The sequence below is a fragment of the Solenopsis invicta genome, chromosome 3 (genome assembly GCF_016802725.1).
Source record: "Solenopsis invicta isolate M01_SB chromosome 3, UNIL_Sinv_3.0, whole genome shotgun sequence".
Taxonomy (NCBI): domain Eukaryota; kingdom Metazoa; phylum Arthropoda; class Insecta; order Hymenoptera; family Formicidae; genus Solenopsis; species Solenopsis invicta.
The window spans coordinates 19,203,857-19,222,665 of record NC_052666.1 but is presented as its reverse complement, the minus strand read 5'-3'; the positions used below and the strand labels follow the sequence as shown (position 1 = coordinate 19,222,665).

The window sequence follows — 18,809 nt, the reverse complement described above, 5'->3', positions numbered from 1 at the left end:
TACAAGGCATACGTATCCGTCTCCGGACAGTTCAGTTTAGTTCCAAAATGGCTGTGTCTCATCATAGCTCCGGGCGTGTTGTCTACGGTGCTCATTAACGGGCTATGATAGGCCTCAATCATAAAAAGACTGACCCAAGATTAAAAGTGAAATAGGATGAAACTTCAAGCAAGTGTCCAAGCGGTCATCTTAACTTTCTGCATAGTCGTGCTTCAAGAATGCGTCGGTGAGTTTCTATCGCCAGCCAAAGAACTTTCTCAATTATTTTATCTCTATCATTCTTAAAATTTTCTTAAATATCTTTTTAAAAAAATAAAATATTTGATAATAGACAAATAACAATTAACAAATAGAGAATATAATAATTAACAAATTCAGAAACATTTAAAGAATTTCTTTATATGGAATTTCTCTTTTTTGAATAATGTGAAATTGCGAAACAGAAAAAATTCGAAACTTTATAAGTACCAATCAGTATTTCATTTTTGACAAGAATTTTTTGTTTCACTAATAATAAAATACTACATACAAATAGCATTTTGTATGAATATTTATTTCTATGTCTTACAAATAAATTATTTGACTTAAATACGACTTAATTATATTTCAAATTATTTCTCTTATTGTCTTTAGAAATAATTTTGCTTATTCAGCGCTTTATGCAAAACGCAAGAAGATTCTGCATATCATTAATCGCTCGATACGGTGCGAGTGAAATGACGCTCACGCGATAGCAAGTAAAAGTGACAGTTTCATTCGTCGCGTTATTACAGGCATTCTTCGAAGATGCGTAACCTGCAGATCGAGGGGAGACCTGGGCTCGTGCAAGGATCCTTTCACTATGAATTCTACACAAATTACGCTCGAAAAAGGTATCGATGCGGTGCCGTGCGTTTCCGGTTGGTGTGGAAAAATCATCGAGAGCCCAAATTTAAATAATGGCAAGTCATTCCGCTTTAAAAAAAATTACATTCAGCAATATAATTCATATTGTTTTGTAATAAAAATATAATATATATATATATATATATATATATATATATATATATATATATATATATATATATGAAGTTTATATTGACATTAGATTATATTATTGATAAAATTATTGTATTAAATAATAAAACTTGAAAAGTTAATATAGCTCCATTGTTCTTTTATAAAAGCTCTTCTAAAAAAAATCTTACTAAATTTATATGTTACAGAATATGGTACTGCCACGCAGAGGTTGTGTTTCCAGCGAGGTCCTGATGACAATGAGGAGAGATGCGCTTATACCGTGTGGAATTATAAGAAAGTGTACATGTGCCTCTGTTACGGAGATCTTTGTAACATGACAATAAGAACGACAGCCAATGGCTTTTTAATAATAATAGCTGTATGCTTAACACGATGGCTTATTTGAGGACATATATGATAGTTTGGACTACAGTGATCTTTTTTGAAGTGATTTCCCGTGAATTCTTTAGAAAAAAAGCGAGATATTCCATACAAAAAGAACCCTGATGGACATATGATGTGGATGTGTAAAATAATGTGTTCTTTATAATACATATCATAAAATAATTACAAGTAAGCAGTGTTTTAGTATTACATATATTTTAAAATATAAATTTTTTAAATTTTAGTTTATGTTAATTTAGTTAATTTGAGAAAAATTTGAGAAAAATCTATCATTAAACGTGGCAAACTACGACTCTATATGTTATTATTAATTAGTAGTTAAAATAAAATATACTTAAATCTATCATTTTTGCTCGCTTTGCAAAAATACTCATTACTTTTTAACTTATTATTTTGTTGCAATATATTTACAAAATTCTAGAAATTGTAATAAAAAGAAATGTTACATACTGTAGAATTAAGCTTATTTTCGAATTTTTGAGTCCAGTAATATTGAGTATAAACCGCTTTCATCGCTTTTAGATTAGTCACTCCTTCCTATCCTTCCTGTGAAACGGAGATCTAGGATTTAGACTGCCTAGAATGTGTCCGTGTAGACCATTCAGCCTCCTCTCTTCTTGATTTCGCAGTAACGCTCTTGCGTGAGGATAATCGTCGAAGAAAAGCTCACCCAATCCATAGAGGTATTTAACTATCATCATTGCCTCAGGATTGGTCAATAAATACGGGTCTCTTTCTGCAATTGGAACGAACTATAATTATTAGAGAAGCTATATGTATATATGTATATATATATACACACACACACACATACACACACGCATATAAAAGATAACAGGATGTTATCATTATGTCTAAAGCATAAAAGTACAATAGAGAGTATGAATTGGAAAATGAACAAGCGTAAACAGTTTCCTACAACTAGAAATGTGTGATTTATCACTAGCACCGCGATTTTTTTTTTTTTTTTAATTATAATCGCGATATATAATTTTGTAAATCGCACATTTCTACATACAGTTAACAATTTCCCGTGAAGATGTGCTTACGGGGCGCTTTATAGAAAACGGGGAAGTCACGTTGCACCTCCTGCCAACTATATCCAAGATCATTTACGTCAATCGGTGGTAGGAAAACGCCGACCGGCCACATAGACTCAGCGTTTTTTGAACTTGTTATCACCTGCCGTAAGTAATTTTGCCGTAAACTCGTCCTATAATTATAATCTATAAAAACAAACCGCAAATATAAGTAATTTTTTATTGGCGATATGTTCTTTTTAAAAAACATTACTGATACTTTTAATTAATTACACTAAAATAACAAGTATAGCAATAAAATAATCACCGGGATCCTTAGAACGCTTCGCCGCGTTTCGTCGACCGATCGAGATAAACGAATTCTGAGCTACCGTTCGATTTCCTGAAAACGAATGAGTTAAAACTATTTCAACTTAGTAGCGATATAAAGCGTTATTGCACAATTCGTAGCTAACCGTCTGTTGTAACGCTGTGCTCATACACATCGGGAGGCGACACGAATTTCACGTGCACATTGGCGAGCGGCAGGGAACTGGCCACAGTCACCGTGAGAAGCAGCAACGCCACTGTTATCTGGAATCATAAATAGCGATTTATCTTGTAATTAACTATGTATCTTGTCATCAGAGCTGCTGCCGGATTGTCTATTACTGTCGCAAAAACGTGAGAAAAGCAGTTTAGAAATTCTAGAGCATATTTCACGATTACTTCGGAGTCGATTTCTTCACAGTAAAAATGTTAACGTTTATTAAGACATAACATGTGTGAAATGAAATTAGGTAGAAGGTAGATTTTGTAGCACTTCGGAATGTCTCAAATTCCTGACTGAGTTACATTATATCCTCTGATTCAAAAAGTTACATTGTTCAGCAATGCACGTGGTTGCTGAAACCCAATACACTATAAAACTCTGAATAGCTTCTACAAAAAGTTTTCTTAGTAAGAGTTATATCATATTACACACTCAAAGATGGAAAGAAATTCACAAATTTTTTTTAAACATGAAATCTGTTACAAAAAAATATATATTAATATAAATTATGATTATTAGTATATTAAATAATATACTAAAATAAAATATATTAATATATTATAACTTAATGATAATTACTAATACTAATGATAATTATAACACAAGTCGATTTTATAAATTCTAATATTAGCATGTTATATCGTTTTTTGAATTGTAATAAGCAAAACATAGCATATATGTATAATAGCCATCTTGCTAGAAAAGAATCCGCTCCAAATTTGACTGAAGCTTTAAACAAGGAGTTATATTATTCTTCATGAAATAGCTCGGGGCAAGTCCTTCTACGTCATTGTATGTACGTTACCGTATAAATCTCTTTTATGACTCACGATGCAGAAAATGGACCATGCAACATACGTGTTACAGAAATGTGTCAAGGTGACTACGTTTCTAAAAAATTATTCTGCGCAGACACATATATGGAACTCATACTAATATAACATAAGAAATTACATAATTACCTAAATTAATCTGATTGTGAGAGATCAATCTCTGAAATAAAACCTGTGAGCGATGTTTTATTAATATGTGAAAATGTGTAAACATTAAAGAGATGTATCAATCATCTGTATCTTTAAAAAAAAATATGATTAATTAGATTGTTACACATATGACGATTTAGAAACTTTGTTTTATGGAGCATTTTTTTGAGGTCAACGTTTCTTACCATTAATCATTATACGCTAATGAAACGTTTTCTACGCAATAAAAGTTTAATTAGAAATATGATCCATTATATTCTATGACAACGATGATTTATTATTATAATATACTCTATATTTTTTATATATTTATATTTTTATTATATTTTTTTTAATATAAAAGATATGATACTACTTATAAAGAATTAAGATATTTGTAATCTTTAATATCTATTGCTTCTCTCGAAGTTGAGTAAGTTAATATATTTTTTAACTAAATTAAGTTAAAGTGTAATGATTTATAAAATTTATTTATGTTAAAAATGGTGATTGAAAACTTAACTCAGTTGCGTTAAGATATTACAAGTTAATTTTAAAAAGCATAATTTGGGTGTGTGTGTGTGTGTGTTAAATTATGCCCTAATTTTTTAAAAAGTTAGATTATATTTACTTTAAATAACAAAACAATTACAATATAAATCATCAAATAAATTTAATATTTTATTTGTAAATTAAATTTATATAAAATAACAAAGAAATATTTTTTTTTATTTGGGAATATATCTTTTTAGAATTGTTTTTCTTTTACTTAGGTAAATTTTTAATTTAAGAAAAAAGTTAATAAATTAAAGTTTATTTTAAAAATAATTTTTTAAAATTAAAAACTTATTCAAAATGAACAAAGTTAAGTAAAAATTATTAACTTTTTAACTTTATTAAACTTTTAACTAATTGTAAGTACTACTCAACTCTGGTTTCTCTCAATGCATTTCTTGTCTTTCACCATAAAATATCGATACTCTTGCGTATATCGAGAAGGCTTTGAAAGCACGTTTTATTACTCCTTTACGATCTTGTAGTTATCACTTTCTGACTCATTATTCTTGCTTCTAGATTCTCTGGAGGAACATCGGGAATAATTTATTATAACATAAACTTGACGTAACATTGGAACACGTTACATCACTTCAACGATCTTGCGGAACACTGCCCTCCTCTGCGAGTATACAAAACAGACTTTTCCCACCAGGATTGGATCGCCCAGCAACATTGCGCTTTGAAAGGCAATATTTTTAGCGACCACGACAGTAGTTACATTATATCTTGGCATACCATCGGTTACTCCTACACCGTTGTGAGAAGCGATCCTACCTCGCTTCAACAAAACGCATGTGTGCGCGGGCCAAGCTTAAGTCCCTCGAGGAAGTCCTCATATGTATGAAGAAACACACACGTGCGTGTCAAACCCACCCTTTCGCCTTCCTTCCCGCTCACCTAGCTGGAAGTACATTCGGCCGCTATTGAACTCGATATTTGAGATTCAACGGTGCGGAAACTTTGTATGCATAAGTAGTATTTCTGCGTTGATAGATTATTGATCAGGGATCCAACAATGGAATTCGCGAAACGATCGAGTTTCGAAAGAGCATAAAATCTGTCAGAAAGGAAAAGCTCGATTATTATGGCCACAAATCTTTATAGCGACAAAAATAAACTAACTCGGTTTTTATATAACTTTTTTCATTTTTTCTGTTATAACTTTTACAATATACTAGCTCAAATCTCTTTCACACATATTATAAAACATTCCTTCTTTCTCAAACAATTACTAAATTCAAAATTTATATCAAAATTTATAATTTATTTATTAGCATACTAATTGCTTCTTTTTATTCGAATTTATATCGTAGATGTAATATTCCGTTTTACCTACAACTGGGTTGCAAGTAAAACGCCGGGATGGCCGCTCGAATCTCAATCTCCTCTCTGTTAATTGTAAGCGCTTATAAGCGCTTATTATCTTCCTTCGTGTTGATAAATATTAAACAAGAATAAATGATGGTTACAAGTGCTGTGAGCGCGAAAGTGAATACAGCCTTTGTCATACAGTGTATGACTGCACTACGTCGTGACTTTCGAGTCCGTGTCTAATCGTCGGTGACCTCCGAGACTTTTTAAATTTAAACTGCAAAATCGATCGGCTGTTACCGTTTAAAGCCCCGGTTGGAATCGCGGATGCCTGGACCGGAACCACGTGGTCGCAAGACTATAGCAGGCCGCTGATTCCACGAATTGCTTATCAAAGCAGTTACCGTTTATCGCGTTCACGACAAAAGATCTACGATGTTTACGCACGTGATCAAGCCCAAGGATAACAGCGGGTTGAATGTCACTTCATAAACACACCGCGATCCTGGCGACATCGACAGTCTTTATATGTGTATGTTCTGTGTCGACAGTACGCAGGAAGAGCTGAGCACGAACAGCAGAGCATCTCCTAATTACAGGTAAATAGAGAAGAGAAATTACATGTCTGTAAGTTCGTTAATAAATTACGATATTTATTTTTTTTTATATATGTAAATATTTTATAGTACCATGCAACGACAAATTGACTCATGCCTGTCATGCCGCCGAAATTCATCAATTGTATCGGAACATTTCGCGATCAGAGATGAAATCCCGATCTTCTCTACCCATACCGCCTTGGTATGGAATAGTGTAGAACCAGGAGAAAATGAAACTAGAGAATTTAAAATTCGTAACATGAGTAATAACGAGGTTAAAATTCAGATAGACATATGTGATGACATGGGTAATTTTGGGAATTTTAAGGTATTTTATACATATATATATATATATATATATATATATATATTTTTTTTTTACTTACAAAGAAAAAAGAAATTATGGAATTTATATTATTAAATATCTATATGTAGTTTCTCGGGGATAAACAACTTACAAGCATGACACTAGTAATGCAACGTCAAGCAAGGAAAAAACTTGCAGTCGTGTTCAGTCCGTATTTTAGTGGCGCGTCGAATGGAAAGATTATTATTAAGCTATATAGAAGAGAGAGTAACATGTCTCAACAATATAAACAAGTAAGTGATTCATAGTTAATTTTAATTGTTTCAATTTTTTAATAAATTCAGAGAGGGAATATTTACAATTTAAATTGACAGATATTTTTGTATGGATACGGTGGCTACAGCAAAGTGAAAATCTTAGATGTAGTTGAAGATGCAAGTGGAAAACTATCTTTGTCACTAGGCAATTTGTATTCTGGAACTATCACACTGAATGCAAATTTTATGTTAAATAATACAGGCAACTTACGATCATTTGCCAAGATCATGGTTATACCAAAAGGTTTGACTAAACTAATTCCTTTATTTTCTCTCTATGCATTATCATTTTTATATGAATTATATAAAGATAAACATATTTATATATTGCAGTTATTTCTCCAACAATGGATTCTTGGATTGTAAATCCAGAAGAAGTAATACTTAATGCTGATGAAGCCAACGAAATATCAATAGAATTTTATCCAAAGGAAGATTTCGCGTTATTACAACGGTTGCAAGTGTCGCATGTTGCGACGATAAATGTTATACATGGTGATGAACCAACTCGCCAACGAATACAAAGGTAACAAGATATATGTTGAGATACAAATAGATATTTAGTAGCGTATTAATTTTCACTGGAAAAATATGCACTCTTTCTCAGATTATACAATAAACTAAAAGAGTCGGGTGAATCAAGTGCAGTTACTGAAAGTGAAATATTTAAAAACAGAATTCTTCCCATAGTTAAAGCTTTTCCTGAGGAGCAATTAATTCCTAGTTTAACGTCAATTCACGATCCTGCTGTAAGTATATATAATTATTTATCCCAATCATCCTGTTTATGTAATAATGATAGCATGTATAATTTAAATAGCGATACCTAAGTGATTTGTGCACTGGCGTTCATCAAGATGAGATTATGCTCACAGTAAAAGTATGTACAGACGATATTTATTCACTAGGATTTCTACGTGATACTGATGATTCAGAGCTGTATTATTCTCTAGTAGTAAATGATGCTACTCTTGTAGATGAAGCAGGTGGAGCAAGTTCTACGCTTCTCAGTGAGAAACTTGCTCATTTGAATATTTTTTCTAATTTACATATTTCTTAGTATTTTTTATATCAGTTTTTAATGAAATGTCATTTTTTAATTTCTTGTTAATATTTTATTGTACAGAACCATTGTAGAACACTATGTTGGATGCTGAATCGATCAATTTATTGTAACTCTATCTGCCATTGTTAAATGGCTGAGCCATTCCGGACCAGTCTATCGAATTCAGACAACTTCAATGTTGTTCCTGTAGAAGGAATGTTACCCAGCGGAAAGAGCATTCGTTTAAAAATACAATAAATGTTACAACAATTATTTGTGTAACTATTATTAAAGAAGGAAAACGATATTTTAATAGACTAATTTTTAACAAACTATCACGTGTTTTTTTTTGATAGATTCCTCGCTACTTCAGTCTGTTTGTAATGGCTAAAGTTTATCGCAGAAGTTGTTAACGATGAAGTAATTTTAGATTGTTATATTTCTTTTTCAAAGCGAGTGGATTGAGAACGAAACATGTTAAACTCCATCAAATCACAAACAAATTGTTTTGAGAAAATTAAATTGTGGTTTTAATTTACTTTAAGACCCGGTTTTTCATTATCTGGTTAACTTGTGGTTAGACGTAACCTGATGTATTAACCAATGAGCCTATGGCATCATCATGGGTGAAGCTCATTGGATAAAACATCAGGAAAAACCGGGCCTAATTAGCATAACAATTTTCTGTTAAAACTTCTTTGATATATATGTCACTACTTGTGAATATTATATATTATTTAAAAGTAATATATAATTTTTTTAAATGACTCGAGAATGAAACGTTTTAAATTTGACTTAATATACTTTTACGCAATGTCGTTTGATTAAGAAGAGTGTTGACACACAATGTATGTGAATAGAAAAAAATATATGTATTGCTGTAAACTGAGAGCGATCCCATTCTCGTGATACATCACGATTTGATTAAGTAACAGTCGCAATGAAGCAATTACATTGATACATACGCACACGCATACATAAGAATTTATAAGTGCACAATGTGCCTGGTTATCGTCTTCTACCTTTCTAATGATACATTAAATCCGTAGATAAACTAATTTATTGTGTGGGATTTAATAACTCGATGCAAATTGCAATAGCAGCTCAAAAAATGATGAAACAAATTGATTTCATAATAGAGTTTCTTTTGTCAAAGAAATTTCGTTATAAAGCTAATTTATATTTCTTCCTTACTTTAAGAAGGAAAAATTTTATAAATCATTATTTATTTTTCTTAGAGGCGTGTGAATATAATTTGAATTCGAATCGAATCGAAATGTTGAAACAAAAAATTTTCAGATTTTTCATAACATAGTATTTTTTTCAGACTTACAGATTTTCAGGCAACCACATTTTGTTGAGATTTCAAATTTTAATATTGACTTAAATATACAAATTCCATATTTGAATGCCTATTTTCTAAATATTCTAGATTTAAAATTCTTTTATATAAAAAGTTTTTATATCTCATAATTAAAAAATTTTTAATATTAAAAATTTATTTTTATGAAACATCAAAAAATCTAGAAAAGGGAGATTTTTACAACTTTTCTGAAGTGTTTTAATTTTTATAAAAAATCTGAAACATTTTCTAAAAAGTTATAAAATTATACAGAAATTTTAAGAAATACTGAAAAATTAAACAAAGAATACCAAAAAAAAGTTTTCACTGGAGACGAGTTTCAAAATATTCTGGAATTGGCGCGAAAAATATGTGCGTTCCTCGTGAAGTTAGTTAGAATTAATCGAATCGTGAGATATCATTCATCGTAACTTTTTTACGTACTTTATTTATATATTCTAAAAGACAAAAGAGATTAAGATTATTTAAAATTTTCAGATCAAACGACGGTGACTGTAAACCAGTCAAGGAAGCAATCAAGGAATTAATCCCGCGAGGGACACACGTTTGTTTCACTCCACCTACCGTTGTCATATTTGCACGATTGATCGTCAAGCATCGATCGAAGCAGGATCCCGATGAGACGGGCACACGGCGTACACCGCACGTCCGGAGGACCTCTGTTACGATGGACACGCACGGGACACTCTAGGATCCAGCCGGATTCCGCGAGACGCCTCTTGGTGCGATATAGGAACTGATCCAGGTCGTGCAGAGAACGTCGGCGGTCGCCGGCGCGTGCATGAATTTCAGCATCCCCCTTCACGTCACCCGCCCAGCCGTGGGTACACATGCATGTGTACCCCACCTGCGTGTGACTCGCAGGCACCGGCGGAGGCTCTCCCGGAGGTAATAAGGACTAAACTCGCAGGGGATCACGGCGGAGGTATACTTTCATCTCGCCTCGAGGATCGCACGGCTCGCGATCGAATTAGCTTGCGCTTGCGAAATAGACGTTCGTCCGCGAACGCGCTGCGCATTTTTCGTCCCCGCGGTCACGACGAGTCGCGCGGCCAGGCTGACGTTCGAATCGGAGAAATGGGCTTGTCGAACCTGCCCGCATAATCGGGAGGTAATCTTTCAAAGACGAATAGTCTTAAAAGTTTTATAGCTTTCTAATTTATGTTTATAAAATTATAAAAAAAGGAATTGTAATGAAAACATAATGTAATTTATGATTTATTTTACGCGCATTTCTCTCTCACTTCTTGTGCTGCAAGGTATTAATTTATTCCTATTTTGCGCTAACATTTAGAATTTGTATCTGTTTCTACCAATGTAAATTAACTTTAATCTTGATTTAATTTATTTTTTACTTTTTCCTAATTCTTAGAACCACCCTACAAAAATTTATTAATTTAATACTGATTAATTACTTATTTTGAGTATTAAAATCACTATTAATGTTTTTATTAAGTACTCAAAACAGGTAATTAAGTATTAAATTTCTTAAAAGTAGAATTAACTATTAATTTAAAAATTGAGGTTTAACTTATTGTTTATTTTTTTCTTGGTTCTAAGAATTAAAAAAAAGTTAAAATCTAAACTGAAATTAAAGTTAATCTACATTGATAGAAATGGACTTTAGTCTAGTCTTAATTACTTAGATTAAACTGACATAGTAGCATTGCGTTTCAATATTCCAGCACTAAAAAAATCTATAGTTCATATGTATACTATAGATTTTTAGTACTGGCAATGAATTTTCGAACGCTTGCCTTTGATGGCATTTTGACGCAAAAATAACAAGTCAGCTTGCTACCTGGTAACTTAATTAGCTATTAAGGTATAAAGCAAACTTCTGTATTGTTTTTTTTAACACAATATAAATACAATAATTAAAATAATTAACTTTAGATAGAATAATTAATTTTATAAGATATGATAAGTAAAATCGGATTTAGAAAAGAAAGAAAGAAAAACAAAAAAAATTAGAAAGTTTACTTCATGCTATTCTGCTATTTAAGTTAATCAAAGTCGCCCTTACAATTATATTAACGTTTTACAATGCGAAATGCGGAAAGAGAGTTAAAAGATCGCCAAAAAGAAACAAGCGTTGCGTATCTCTTAGGTGAATTAGAGCATGCCATGATCGTCATGATGCTATCGCTGCACGTTGCATATCCGACTTCCGGATGCGATTCAATTGTAATCAACGATTGTAATTAACAATTCGTAATTATATGCGATTACTGTAAAACATACATAGATTGGATATTGATGTTAGATTCCTCTTTTCGCCAGATTTTTTGATGATCCACGAATGATTAGGCTTATAGGAGCGATATTACTCCGATCTTAATTAGTATTTTAAGATTCGATCCAGCAAAAGAAATAGTTCAAGGAAATGTAACTAGATTTTTTAGCAGCAAATGAAATTACAAGTCTTAAAGAAAATAATTTATTTTGCACAGTTGATAAGTCTTAAATCCAATCGACCAATTAAAATCGAAGATGGTGAGACTGGCTTTAAGAATTAAAAACATTTAAGCAACATTATGATACAAATGGGCTTTAAAGGTCCATTTAGAAATCGGCGATTTCGTTCGCGAGCGTTCAAACGTTCGAATCGGGGCGCGCATACGCCGCCATGGCGAGATAACCGTCGCCGGAGTTCCGGTCCGTCGCGCGCTAGTCGCGAGAGGATTTCGCGGGCGGCCGAGTTTATGGGTAATATTTCCCAAGATTCTTTGTGGCGTACTTGGGCATACACACGGGGACCGGCGAAAATTCAATTCACCACGTGCGAGCGAGCGAGCGGGTTTTGTCGTATCATGTCATGTCATGTTACGTTACGTTGGCGTCAAGTCGCGAAGCGACGCGTCGTGTCACGTCACGTCGTCCCTCGTCGCAGCTGTACGAGGAATCGCTGTTGTGCCGCGTTATACCTCGCGATGTCTCCTTTTCTCGTGAGACTGCCGGACTGCCGTGCGCGAGGATAGCGTGGTACGACTCTGCATGCTCGTTCGCGACGTGTCCGGATGGCAGCGACGCCGCGCGTCTCGACGTTTCCTGGATGTGTCGATCGCGGCGTCGGCAATGGACTGTTGATCGTCTCCGAGCCGGTCGGCCGTATTATCACTCCTTATCGCGAGGAATGGAAGGGCAGTTCGTTCGATTGCGATTTGCGCGGTAAAGGCACCACGCGAAGGGAGGAACGAAAACGCAGGCGGGATTTGTCTACAGTATTTGTCAACGAGAAATGATTTCTGTTTGCAGCTGGGCCATAGCCATAGGATATTATGTCGGTGCAAGGTGCGGATTCTCCAAACTCTACTGCGAAGGATGAAGAGGAGGAGGAGATGATCTTGCAGGACCCTGAAGTACATGGAAATAAATAATACTATATAGAATAATTTATTTTGTTGGCTTAACAATAATGAATAATTTCATACACTAAGGTAGCTCGCAAATTAAGAGAAGACTTCTCACTTTGCTTATCAGCAATTTATTTCATTTATCTCTTCTAATCTGTTTCAATATCTGTACTTTCTAACACATATAATTTGGTTTTAGAACAATCCTGTTCTGGAGTGTCTGTCAGTTATGATCAATGATGGCACTGAAGAGAAGGACACCAGCCAAGTACAGGAGCTTATATTAGATGACCAATTGCTTGGCACAATGGTGACTACGATCACATTGCCTGATGGGACTCAAGCTTTTATTACGAATAATCTCAGTGACATTAGTTAGTAACCATTTGATTTTGATCCCTGAATATTATTTCAGATCATACAAAAAAAACATTTTGAAACAATTTAAGAAAAAGCATACAGCTATTTAGATGCTCTATTTCTCCTTCATGGCATATTTAGTGAAACTTATATATTTACAGATCCAGATTTTAAGACACAAACATTACAAACGACACTTGAAAATGGGGATACTATTTTGCTGCAAGATTTGTCAGAATTTGGCGATGGCAAGGCTCTCCAACTGGAATTGGATCCAGCTACATTTGTACAAACTGAAGATACCACTGAAAATGTAGAAAATGCATATTCACAAGTTGAGTTTATCAATGGCACTGCCTATATGGTGGCTGGCCATGTGGATGTAGATGAAAGTTTATGGGAAATTGAAGATGGAAAGTTAAAGAAAAAAGATCCCAAGATTTTAATTAACAAGCTATCTGATGCAAAAGTCAGATATCCTTGTCCTAGAGAGGGATGTTCAAAGGTCTATAGCACACCCCATCATCTCAAGGTAATCACTTTTTCAAGAGCAATATGAATAATTAAAAATGACAAATTAAGAACCATCATTTAAATTATTTCAAACAACAAAGTTATTAAATACAGTAGAGATGTGTAAATAAAATTTTTTGATGCCGAATCAAATCATTGAATTTTTAATTAACATTATTATTGTTGAATATTAATTAATTTTAATATTGATAATATTAAAAGATGTTTATATTGTAAAAAAATAATGATTATATTATTTTAAATATGATTTTATTATCAATATATGTATTCAAACTTCTTAAATTTGAAAGTTTTAATAATCTGGATTCAAATAAAAAAATTTAAATCCAAAAATAGAATCAAATCTTACTCAATTCACATTTAACCCAGTTTGCACAGATGTGTTTCTACAGTTGTAAAATGCAGTATTAATCTTTGTTTTATAGGTCCATGAGCGTTCACATACTGGCCACAGACCATACAGATGTAATCATCCAAAGTGTAAAAAGAGTTTTTCAACCGGTTATAGTCTGAAAGCTCATTCACGGACGCATACAGGCGAGAAACCATATAAATGTACAAACGGAACGTGTAACAAAAGTTTCAAGACATCAGGTGATCTGTTAAAACATGTGAGAACTCACACCGGAGAACGTCCCTTTGTATGTCCATTTAACGGTTGTGGCCGATCGTTCACCACGAGTAATATTAGGAAGGTACAAAAGAGGTGCAACAATAGTTAAAATGTTTTTGCCGAAATTGAATAAAGATCTTGTGCTTATTAGGTTCACGTAAGAACGCACACTGGTGAGCGACCGTACAAATGCACACAGCCGATGTGTGGCAAAGCATTCGCTAGTGCGACGAACTACAAGAATCATATACGCATACACTCGGGCGAGAAACCCTATGTTTGTTCCATAGAAAATTGTGGTAGAAGGTTTACCGAATATTCTAGTCTATATAAACATCATCTTGTAAGCATTTGATATTAATCATTTTGTTACTATAATGTTCATTTCTATTAATGTAGAATAACTTTAATCTCAGTTTTTTTTCACTTTCAAGTCAATTCTTTATGACTGAAGATTGTGGTCTCCATTTACATGCTCATATAATATGACTGTCTTAGCAAAGTTACTTTCGGTAGTTCATTGCTTCTTTTGCGAGGAGAGGTGATCATTTAAAAACTGATATATTCTGGGTGGATTTAAACCTGTATCTTTGATATAGAGAGCAGAATGCAACTCTTACGCCACGATCACGACAGATAATCTTAGTTTAACTTGCTCTTTTTTAATTTTTAGAAATAAAAAAATATTAAAAGTAAATTGATTAATTGAGATTAAAATTATGTTGACAGAAACACAGAATAATAGAATAAGAATAATAATAAGAATACCAAACATGTATAAAACTGTCATCTTTAGATATTTTTATCTTTGTAGGTACATACACCACAACGACCATTTGAATGCACACTATGCTCCAGGAAATATCGTCAAAGTAGCACGCTGGTAATGCACAAGAAAACAGTTCATGCGTTGGTTGATAGTGACGACGGTGCCGATGCTTCTTTGCAAGATTCTCTTGAATCTTCTAGTCAGAATAAAAATAAAAAGAAGGTCGTAAAAGAAACTGTAAGTATAATGTAAAATCTCTAATTTATTTAATTATATATTTTTGTGCAGTTTGATGTGATTATGTAATTAATTGATCTTAATTAAATATAGCATAAGCTGCTAGCAAAAGATAAACAAATTCAGATTTCTAAAATGATCGACGACGCCAATGAGAAAGAGCCACAAATTTTATTTGTAGGCGATCCGTCGCAAATTGCTGCATTACAGGTCTGTATAAGATTTTTGTATATATTTGATACTTTTCGTCTAAATAATTATTATCGAAAAATAAAATAATATGTCTGAAATTTATTTGTTTGAATTTTCAAATACAGAAGATTGATTTAGATGAAAATTTTGATGATCCCGGCATCGATACATTTGAAGGATTGAACATAAAAATCGAGGACATAGAATTTGGATGGAACTAGAAAGAAATGCGTAATGTATGTGTGAAAAAAGCCTTGAGCATTGAAAGCGATTTTGTATGTGAGACAAATCTTAAACATATGTTCATAATCTTGTTAACATTCATTTAAGGATGTGCTTTACCAGAGCAAAATCAAATAAGCAAATGAAAATTAAAAATGATATTAAACGATGATGGATTGCGGCATGATAGTAGCTGCAAACTGGAATTTAAGTTTCTCATCAATTTCATAAGTCTATCGAATAGAAATATATAACGTAACGTGTGTGGTTTTTTTCAATGAGTGATAATTTATGTAGATGGTTTCCATAGTCATTAATCTAAAGATCATGAAGATTAATCCGGCGTGACGGATTACATTTCTGATCAATAGATATACTAAAATGTACTAAAATGGACCTCAAGAAAATTTTCATTTTCTCGTCGAATGTAATGATCTTAGCGAAATTGTATATTTGACGTCGGTTCATTCTTTGAACGTGAATGAAGAAGGTAAGGTTTACTTTTAAAAAGTATACAGAAGAGATTGTTTATACAATATCGAATTATGTTCTGGAACTAAAGGTAGTGCCTTATCTGAAAGTATGAATGAACAGTGAATGATTTTATGTTTAATGTAATATAGTATGTATTAAATGAGTGCAAGTTTTGATGAATTTTTAATAGCTATAAAACTAACGGTTTTTTTTTATTGCATCATTGGTAAACATGTGTAGATGAAAGGTGGATACACTTTGTTTTTGAATAATATTTCTTAAACAAAATTTAAAATAAAACTTTAAAAGCGATTTATGCTATACAGCGATTTTATGTTTCAAACCACACTATGAAGAAAATATAAACAAAAGCTTTAAGAAGCTACAAACATATAAAATGATCTACTTATTATTCAATAGATTATTTGATAATAATTGTTTAAACTGTACAATTTGCAAGACAATTCATACAAATTTTATTTTTGCTTTTTAAGCATTTTTAGCAGATTTAAAACGTTAACTAATGGATTTTTGATATTAGTAAAAAATATTGAACAATAATAAATTATATCGAACTGACGAAATTAAAATACAAGATTTTCTAATAGGCTTTTATAGACTATGTCAGTCACAGCAGTTCTTAGTGTCAAATAATTTTTAATTTTTACAATCTCCAACTTGAACTGCGCGTTGCATATTCATCGGACTTGAAACACAGTCCTGAAGCTGGAATATGTAATATTAATGCTTTTAGAAGCATTAATATTAAAATACTTTACAGTTTTTTCGAGGCGTAGGGGGATATATATGCATCTAAAAGCATTAATATTACATATTCTGACTTCATGACTGTGTTTCAAGTCCAATGAATATGCAGCATGCAATTTAAGTTGGAAATTGTAAAAATTAAAAATTATTATTTGGCACTAAGAACTGCTATGACTGATATAGATTTTCTAATTTTGTGTTTTAAAAAATATTGGTTACAATATCTATTAAAAACCAATCAAAATTTCTGCACTACACACACACACACACACACACACACACACGAGGTATATACTATATTATGTTTTGTACATACAGTTATCAAGCGTGATATTGTAATATTTTTATTACATTCTAAATTTTCCTAAATTATGGGTTAGCTGAGTTATTCATGTTTTTTTAATAATAATTTTTTTTATTAATTTAAAATGGAAAAATATATTGAGAAACTTTATTTTATTGCAGAGCGATTATTTTGTACTCAGTTTATTAAAAGAGTTAACGAAAATCCTATGGTCTCTTAAACAATTTGTAAATTTTAATTTTATTATATATGTAATATAATTATTATTTTATTGTTCTGATAGTGATCCAGATTTCCAAATCTGTTGAAAACAGATTTTGCAAAATGCTTGCTACAAATTTTGTCAGTAGAATGCTAATAGATACATAACAGAATAGGATAACAAATTAATTGGTTATTATTTTATAATTATTTCAATTATATATTATATATTTCATTATATATTATATGTTATAAATATTATATATATTATATATTAAATTTTATATGCAGAATGTTCCAGACTTATCGTTAGTGACAGATTCTTAATTATTTTAAGACAAAAATTCTAATAATAAAAAATATCAAGACTATATAATTTTTCAATTAATTTTTTAATTAAGAGAATTTAAAATTGGCAAATCGAAGTCCAAAATGCGGTACGGCACATTGCATAGTGAAAGTATTTCCAGATATAATTTTTATTTTTTATATTGATTATGCGATGTACTATATTTGAGCGCGCAAATTTGGAACAGTTTTTTTTTTCTTCCATATTTAGGAAGAATATTGTTCTGCCATTAATGTCATGCTAAGTTTGGGACATTGTATTACAAATATATTATATATATAATATATTTAATTTAAAAGTTAAAATATTAGATTTGTTTTGTTTTTACAAATAGTTTGTTGTCAAATTGCGTCGACAAAATCTGTTGATAGAACATGAGCTTACTGTGAACGCAGTTGATATCAATCTATCTTTCCTATTTGATATCCTATTCGAATTTACTAGCAAATTGTTAGAATATTGTTAATATTCTGTTTATCGGATAATTTTAATGTTGCACTACTGAATTATTTTTTAAAGTCAAGTAAAAGGAATATATATTATTAAAATCTTGTCAAATTTGCGATGTCGAATCTTGCAATGCAAATCTTACAGTTTAAACGGCGACTTCAGATATTTTTTCATGTTAAATAAAACAGTATGAATAAAATTGAGTATGTGTGAAAAATCACTACATATGCATATATATATAGATGATGAAAAATCTTGTGATTAATATTAGATTACGGTGTGAGGTAATATAAGAATATAGAAATTAAAATAAAATATGTGATGACATACTTAATAACGATAGATGAATATAATATTTGTATTGTATACAAATGTTTCAAGAAGGTCGAAAAAATATATGTATTATGTTTTGTACCTTCATTTTTCTGAGAATTAAATTATTTTTTCGTAAATTCTTACCACAAAACAAATATTTGTATAAAGTTTAAGTGAATTTGATAAAAATAAAAGACTTGTTGTTTGATCTAAACCGCAAGAAAAAT

At 31.8% G+C, this 18,809-nt stretch overlaps 4 protein-coding genes across 7 annotated transcripts; 3 read left to right on the top strand and 1 right to left on the bottom strand.

Moving 5' to 3' along the window:
• The first annotated feature begins 16 nt into the window (after nt 1–16).
• LOC113004728 lies at nt 17–1,747 on the top strand. Its single transcript, XM_026138950.2, has 3 exons — nt 17–226; nt 774–941; nt 1,206–1,747. Exons 1-3 carry the CDS (start codon nt 157–159, stop codon nt 1,403–1,405), a joined length of 438 nt encoding a protein of 145 aa, XP_025994735.1. The 5' UTR covers nt 17–156; the 3' UTR covers nt 1,406–1,747.
• A 46-nt stretch (nt 1,748–1,793) lies between these two features.
• On the bottom strand, nt 1,794–10,727 carry LOC105203608. The gene is made up of 5 exons (XM_026138949.2): nt 10,003–10,727; nt 2,900–3,017; nt 2,752–2,826; nt 2,454–2,630; nt 1,794–2,140 (listed from the first exon to the last, which is right to left on the bottom strand). Exons 1-5 carry the CDS (start codon nt 10,009–10,011, stop codon nt 1,932–1,934), a joined length of 588 nt encoding a protein of 195 aa, XP_025994734.1. The 5' UTR covers nt 10,012–10,727; the 3' UTR covers nt 1,794–1,931.
• LOC105203588 lies at nt 5,835–8,408 on the top strand. The gene is made up of 8 exons (XM_039447301.1): nt 5,835–6,406; nt 6,494–6,734; nt 6,842–7,006; nt 7,088–7,274; nt 7,364–7,556; nt 7,638–7,779; nt 7,851–8,040; nt 8,157–8,408. Exons 1-8 carry the CDS (start codon nt 6,336–6,338, stop codon nt 8,165–8,167), a joined length of 1,200 nt encoding a protein of 399 aa, XP_039303235.1. The 5' UTR covers nt 5,835–6,335; the 3' UTR covers nt 8,168–8,408.
• A 1,325-nt stretch (nt 10,728–12,052) lies between the features above and the next one.
• On the top strand, nt 12,053–18,719 carry LOC105203589 (zinc finger protein 76). Of its 4 annotated transcripts, XM_011172412.3 has the most exons (10): nt 12,159–12,609; nt 12,697–12,800; nt 12,994–13,168; nt 13,316–13,686; nt 14,114–14,383; nt 14,453–14,644; nt 15,116–15,307; nt 15,401–15,517; nt 15,625–15,735; nt 15,830–18,719. In XM_011172412.3, exons 2-9 carry the CDS (start codon nt 12,720–12,722, stop codon nt 15,718–15,720), a joined length of 1,494 nt encoding a protein of 497 aa, XP_011170714.1. In that variant the 5' UTR covers nt 12,159–12,609; nt 12,697–12,719; the 3' UTR covers nt 15,721–15,735; nt 15,830–18,719. The 4 variants fall into 4 exon arrangements, with proteins under 4 accessions (XP_011170712.1, XP_011170714.1, XP_011170711.1 ...); XM_011172410.3 differs by lacking the exon at nt 12,159–12,609 and adding an exon at nt 12,053–12,147 and having other exon boundaries at nt 15,625–18,719; XM_011172409.3 differs by having other exon boundaries at nt 15,625–18,719.
• Nucleotides 18,720–18,809: the final 90 nt, after the last annotated feature.

What these genes read in the sequence shown, in the direction of transcription:
- LOC113004728 (XM_026138950.2), top strand. Translation starts at nt 157, where the DNA reads ATGAAACTTCAAGCAAGTGTCCAAGCGGTCATCTTAACTTTCTGCATA. An exon ending in CGTGCTTCAAGAATGCGTCG is followed by an intron (nt 227 to 773) that starts GTGAGTTTCTAT and finishes GCGTTATTACAG; the next exon opens with GCATTCTTCGAAGATGCGTA. An exon ending in GAGCCCAAATTTAAATAATG is followed by an intron (nt 942 to 1,205) that starts GCAAGTCATTCC and finishes TATATGTTACAG; the next exon opens with AATATGGTACTGCCACGCAG.
- LOC105203588 (XM_039447301.1), top strand. Translation starts at nt 6,336, where the DNA reads ATGTGTATGTTCTGTGTCGACAGTACGCAGGAAGAGCTGAGCACGAAC. An exon ending in AGAGCATCTCCTAATTACAG is followed by an intron (nt 6,407 to 6,493) that starts GTAAATAGAGAA and finishes AATATTTTATAG; the next exon opens with TACCATGCAACGACAAATTG. An exon ending in CGTCAATTCACGATCCTGCT is followed by an intron (nt 7,780 to 7,850) that starts GTAAGTATATAT and finishes TAATTTAAATAG; the next exon opens with CGATACCTAAGTGATTTGTG.
- LOC105203608 (XM_026138949.2), bottom strand. An exon ending in GAAGCGTTCTAAGGATCCCG is followed by an intron (nt 2,631 to 2,751) that starts GTGATTATTTTA and finishes TTGTTTTTATAG; the next exon opens with ATTATAATTATAGGACGAGT. An exon ending in CGTTTTCTATAAAGCGCCCC is followed by an intron (nt 2,141 to 2,453) that starts GTAAGCACATCT and finishes TTCCAATTGCAG; the next exon opens with AAAGAGACCCGTATTTATTG.
- LOC105203589 (XM_011172410.3), top strand. Translation starts at nt 12,720, where the DNA reads ATGTCGGTGCAAGGTGCGGATTCTCCAAACTCTACTGCGAAGGATGAA. An exon ending in TGATCTTGCAGGACCCTGAA is followed by an intron (nt 12,801 to 12,993) that starts GTACATGGAAAT and finishes ATTTGGTTTTAG; the next exon opens with AACAATCCTGTTCTGGAGTG. An exon ending in GTCTATATAAACATCATCTT is followed by an intron (nt 14,645 to 15,115) that starts GTAAGCATTTGA and finishes TTATCTTTGTAG; the next exon opens with GTACATACACCACAACGACC.